The following is a 6,186-nucleotide window of genomic DNA, read 5'->3' as shown; positions in this document are numbered from 1 at the left end:
GGCGGCCACACCCTTGCCTCCTTACTAACTTATCCCTTCTGTATTTCTCCCCCTCACGGACAAACTGAATTGCTAAACTCCTATCCTTAACACCTTCTGAATTTACCTGTCTTCGTTTCCCTTCAGTGTCTGCAGCTAAACTTTTCAACACCTAGTTATGTCGCCATGTATATCAGCCTTGTGACAAACTGGAACCTGTAAAGTAACTAAAGCTGAGACAAATGTAATGGAGTCAAAAATACAGTGTGTACCTCTGAGGTAGATGAGAAGTGTAACGAAGCATAGAATGAAATACACAAGTTAAACACCTAAAACTTGTACTGAAGTGAAGTAACTAAGCAAATACTAAGCAGTACTTAGTTACATTCCACCATTACAAACATGGTCACTGGTTGGTCTCTGGTTGGTTCCTAGTTGCTCTGTGGTTGGTTTCTGGTTGGTTCCTAGTTGGTCTCTGGTTGGTCTCTGGTTGCTCTCTGCTTGGTCTCTGGTTGCTCCCTGGTTGGTTCCTGGTTGGTATGGTCAGACTGAGTCTCTGTGTTTTTCCTGCAGGATGCTGGATGACTTCACTCATGAGGTGGACAACACTCAGTCCAGGTTGGACAACGTCATGAAGAAACTGGCCAAAGTGTCTCACATGACCAGCGGTAATCTGCCCGGCAACACATGATGTCACCCTGATTGTTTTTCCTCAATTAGAGACAGAAATAAAACACTAGTTTGTTAGTTTAGGAGTTACTGATTAGTTACTTATAGTTAGTTACTGAGTAGTTACTGATAGTAACAGTTACAGTTAGTTACTGATAGGTAAAGTTTGTTACTGGTAGTTACAGTTAGTTACTGATAGTTACAGATAATGACAGTTAGTAATTGATAGTTACTGATTAGAGTTAGTTACTGATAGTTGCAGTTAGTTACTGATAGTTGCTTATAGTGACAGTTACTGATAGTTACAGTTAGTTACTGATAGTTACAGATAGTGACAGTTACTGATAATTCCAGTTAGTTACTGATAGTTACTTATTAGTTACAGTTAGTTATTGGTAGTTACAATTAGATGCTCATTAGTTACTGATAGTTACAGTTAGTTATTGATAGTCACTGATAGTGATAGTTACTGATAGTTACAGTTTGATATATGACATCTATTGCACGTCTGTCCATACTGGAAGAGGGATCCCTCCTCAGTTGCTCTTCCTGAGGTTTCTCCCGTTTTTTCTCCGTTAAAGGGTTTTTTTGGGGAGTTTTTCCTGATCAGCTGTGAGGGTCATAAGGACAGAGGGATGTCGTATGCTGTAAAGCCCTGTGAGTTAGTAATAGTTAGTTATTGTTAGTCATAGTTATAGTTCGTCGTAGTTAGTCAGTTAGTTATAGTAAGTTGTAGTTTCTTTGTATTCATAGTTAGTTTAGGTAGTTGTAGTTAGTCTTAGTCACACTTATAGTTGTAGTCAGTGAAAGTATGTTATAGTGTATTTGTAGTTAGTCGTAATTAGAAAATGTTACTTATAGTTTGTGGTAGTTACTTGTAGTTAGTCACAGTTGGTTATAGTTAGTTGTAGTTAGCTATAGTTAGTCGTAGTTAGTTTAGTTAGTTTTGGTTAGTTATTGTTAGTCATAGGTTGTAGCTAGTCACAGTTAAAGTTTGTTACAGTTAGTTGTAGTTAGTTATAAACTAAGTGAAAATGAATAAATTTGTGTTTGTTAGATTATTTCTTTGCTGTAACAATACCTCTTGGCAATAAATCTTATACCATTGGAAAGCCTGTTTATTTCCCTTTTTAAATGGTGCCACATTTGTACAGTACAGGCATTTGTGACATGAGCAGCAGAGCTGAGTATGTGGGTTGCGCCCATGAACAACTTGCCAAATCTCCTCTGCCAATGCCCAACTATTTTGCTTTTGCTATTGACTCTTGTTTTAAGCTTCTGGTACCCCCAGGTGTTGACAGCCCCTGTGAGCATGGGCCCTGCTTCAGTGGTCAGTTGGTGTCTGCTCCAAGAATCAACATGCCACGTTTGACTGATCTGGATAGGGCCCGTGCGATAGGGCAATTTCAAGCTGGTGTTCTGCAAAACCAAGTTGCGGCATTATTTTGAGTGAGCCCTAGTACCATCAGCAAACTGAAGGCCAAGTTCTATATAACGGGGGATGTCAGAGACAGGCCGCGAAGTGGGGCGTCCCAAGAAGAAGGTCCCCCAAAAAGACCGTTTCCTCATTCTGTCAGCACTTACTCCGCAACCCACTCCGGTCAGCACCGTAGGCAGTCTTCTACAGATTTGCAGTCAAGGTTTGCAAGACGATAGGGCTCTGCCCAGACAATGCGGAACAGCCTGCACGCAGCCAATCTCTGGTCTCATAGGGCTGCCAGGAGGCCTGCCACCGCTGCCCTTCACCGTTAGGCCCATTTGTGCTGGTGTCGGCAACACGTGCACTGGAACCTGAACATGTGGAGGAACGTTACGTTCAGCGATGAATCCAGATTCTGCCTACGGCAGTTGAATCGTAGGGTCAATGTGTGGAGAAGATGCGGAGAATGCTTTGCTGATTCCTGCACCAATCTCTTGGTGGAGGCAGTGTGATGGTGTGGGGCGGCATCTTCCTCACTGGAAAAACGAGGCTATCTCAAGTAGAGTTCAGAAGACTGCAATCTCAATGCAGAGAGATATCGAGATGAAATTCTGCAACCGGTGGCAATCCCATATCTCCACAGTCTGGGACCAAACTCTATCCTCCAAGATGACTACGCTCACCCCCACAGAGTGGGGTTTATCATAGACTACCTCCAGACTTTGGGAGTGGAGAGGAGGGACTGGCCTGCCAGCAGTCCTGACCTCAACCCCATTGAACACTTGTGGGATAAGCTTGGGCGTGCTGTTTGTGCCAGAGTGACCAACACAACCACGTTGGTTGACTTGCGACAAATGCTGGTTGAAGAATGGGTTGCCATCCGACAGCAGTGTGTGACCAGGCTGGTGACCAGCATGAGGAGGAGGTGCCAGGCTGTTGTGGCTGTGTATCTTCCACACGCTACTGAGGCTCCTGTTTGTTAAATGAATAAATTGTTAAATTGCCAATATGTCTTCAGACTTCAATCATCCAATCCACCAAACAAGAGTCAACAGCAAAAAAAAAAGAAGCTGTTTGGCATTGGCAGAGAAGATTTGGCAAATTTTTCATGGGCACAACCCACATACTCAGCTCTGCTGCTCATCCCACAAAAATACATGTTCCTTACAAATGTGGCTCCATTTAAAAGGGAAATAAACAGGCTTTCCAACGGTATAAGATTTATTGCCAAGAGGCATTGTTACAACAAAGAAATAATCTACCAAACACACATTTCCTTACTTTTTGTGCTCATTTTAGTCGTTGTTAGTTGTACTTAGTTGTAGTTAGATTAGGTAGTCGTAGTTAGTTATAGTTAGTTGTACTCAGTTGAACTTAGTTTTAGTTAGTTATAGTTAATCGTAGTTAGTTCTAGTTAGTTCTAGTCCGTCGTACTGTGTTGCAGTTAGTTTTAGTTAGTTAAAGTTAGTCGTACATAGTTGCAGTCTGTTGTAATTAGTCGTAGTTTGTTGTACTCAGGTGTACCTAGTTCTAGTAGAAGTGGGTGATATGGCTGAAAAGTATATCACGATATAGCTGGTTCATATTGATCGATAACGATAATTATCGCTAATTTTTTTATAACCTATTTGAAATAAGGACCAGAAGAAAATGAATAAATTTTAACACATTTATTTCAGACTCAGGAGCTTTCTTCTGATTTCAATCACAGTCATTAGTCAAGGCACACGGCGGAAAATGTAATGTCAACACAACCATTGGAAAACACTCAAATAAATGAACATACACAAGATGGTATAAAAACTAAAATAAAAAATGAACCGTTTTCTCTTGACATCAAGTAAAGCTAGTAAATGCTTTCAGGCAAACATATCTGTAAAGACGAGCAGCTGAACTGAAGACTATGTACAGATGAATAAGTGATTCACATAGTGAGGAAAGTTCGTTGTTGAAATTAGTGCAAACCTGAGGTAGACTACAAGGTAGACTTGTAATGACATAACAGCATTGGACATCCAGTAAAATGGTAAGATCAATTCAAACCAACATAAATTGAATTAAAATGCTTTAAGACGAGCAGCTATGAAATAAGAAATAACTGTAACAACTGTAACAGTGCTGGTATGCTGGACAAGATCTGAATGATGAGTACATATTTCACACAGTATCTGAATCTGCACACTGCCTTTGAATCGTCCCCCTCTTGAAGTCAAATGTTTTAATCCTCTCTTTCTACAAATCTTTATTGTATTCTTTCCATATTTCGCCCACTTGTTAGTGAACCTCAATTAATCATTCAATTTAAATGTGAAAAGTCTCATTGACTGACCACCACCTGTGTGTATGTGGAGAAGGAGAGGGGCGGAGGGAGCGGAGCTGTGGAAACATCCTGCAGTCCGACATACTATCATGAGTTTAAATAACTTATTCAATTTCAATTTTTTTCAATTTTATTTATAAAGCCCAATATCACAAATCACAATTTGCCTCACAGGGCTTTACAGCATACGACATCCCTCTGTCCTTTGGACCCTCACAGCTGATCAGGAAAAACTCCCCAAAAAAACCCTTTAACAGGGAAAAAAAACGGTAGAAACCTCAGGAAGAGCAACTGAGGAGGGATCCCTCTTCCAGGACGGACAGACGTGCAATAGATGTCGTACAGGACAGATCAGCATGATTATTAACAGTAATCCGTATGACACAATGAGACAGAGAGAGAGAGAGAGACAAAGAGAGACAGAGAGAGATGCAGGACAGACGGTAATGACTAGCTTACAACAACATTAATGAAAGTAATAATATTATAATTATAGTTCTGGCTACTGTGGTACAATATGTTGAAAGTATATATTAATATCTGGCAGTATACATGTGTGACAATAGTCATATGTGTATAATAACAGTAGAAGTATGACTAATGACTAATGATGGCAGCAGCAGCAGGAGGCATCTGGCAGGACCACGGCAGCAGCACAACCACACACGTCACGCTATCCAGGCACCGCTGCAATACGAGTTAATCTGAGAGACAGGAGAAGAAGCCGAGTTAGTGACATCCAGAATGGCCGAGTTAGCAAGATGCAGTAATAGGATATGAGAGAGAGAGAGAGAGAGAGAGAGAGAGAGAGAGAGAGAGAGACGGATATATATAGAGAAAGGCAACGTTTAGAGAGCAAGCCCAAATAAGCAACTCCACCAGTTGCAACCGCCACCCGTGACTACCAATATTTGTAAGTGACTTTACAAAAAAACAAGCCCAAAGTCGCAGCTTATAAGCGGACCTGTGTTCACACACGAGAATGGCGCAACCAAACCTGATGTTGTTAGCTGTTTGTGTGACATCGTTGCTAGGTTACCAGGGAGCAAGTGAGTGTGTTCATGCAACCAACCTTGCACAGCCCGACTCCGAGGGTAACTTGCTTGGCTTTCCTTGTGTTTTTTTCCCGACAGAATGCAGTAACATTATCGAACGTTATATTGAACATTTTTTCTATTGACGGCACATAAGTGTTTATCCCGATACAATATGTTATTGTTTTATCATCCACCATTAAGTACTGGTTAGTTATAGTTAGTCGTACTTAGTTGTACTTACTTGTAGCTACTTATAGTTAAATTTTGATATAGTTAGTAGTAGTTTTAGTGAGTTGTAGTTAGTTGTAGTTAGTTTTGTTATAGTTAGTCGTACTTAGTCATTGTTAGTTCTTGTTAGTGATAGTTATTGTCAGTCGTACTTAATTGTAGTTTGTTGTAAGTTTTAATTAGTCGTATTTAGTTGTAGTTAGTTATAGTTAGTTGTTGTTTGTTCTAGTTAGTTGTAGTTAAGAAAAGTTAGTTGTAGGTAGTTATGCAGTAGTTACTTATAGTTAGTTGTAGTTTAGTTAGTCAGAGTTCAATTTCAATTCAGTTTTATTTATAAAGCCCAATATCACAAATCACAATTTGCCTCACAGGGCTTTACAGCATACAACATCCCTCTGTCCTTATGACCCTCACAGCTGATCAGGAAAAACTCCCCAAAAAACCCTTTAACGGGGAAAAAAAACGGTAGAAACCTCAGGAAGAGCAACTGAGGAGGGATCCCTCTTCCAGGACGGACAGACGTGCAATAGATG

The 6,186-nt window shown here is 40.5% G+C and overlaps 1 protein-coding gene across 1 annotated transcript in view; it reads left to right on the top strand.

Annotated features, from left to right (window-relative positions):
• stx6 (syntaxin 6) overlaps positions 1–6,186 on the top strand; it is a 25,660-nt gene that overhangs the window by 14,070 nt on the left and 5,404 nt on the right. Inside the window, exon 7 of the mRNA XM_050054174.1 lies at positions 553–647. Within this exon, the coding sequence (XP_049910131.1) occupies positions 553–647 (95 nt within the window). The remainder of the gene's footprint in view (positions 1–552; positions 648–6,186) is intronic.

This window comes from Epinephelus moara, chromosome 10 (assembly GCF_006386435.1).
Source record: "Epinephelus moara isolate mb chromosome 10, YSFRI_EMoa_1.0, whole genome shotgun sequence".
In the NCBI taxonomy this organism is placed as follows: domain Eukaryota; kingdom Metazoa; phylum Chordata; class Actinopteri; order Perciformes; family Serranidae; genus Epinephelus; species Epinephelus moara.
Note: the sequence above shows the minus strand (reverse complement) of the source record. Positions and strands in the feature narration are given on the sequence as shown.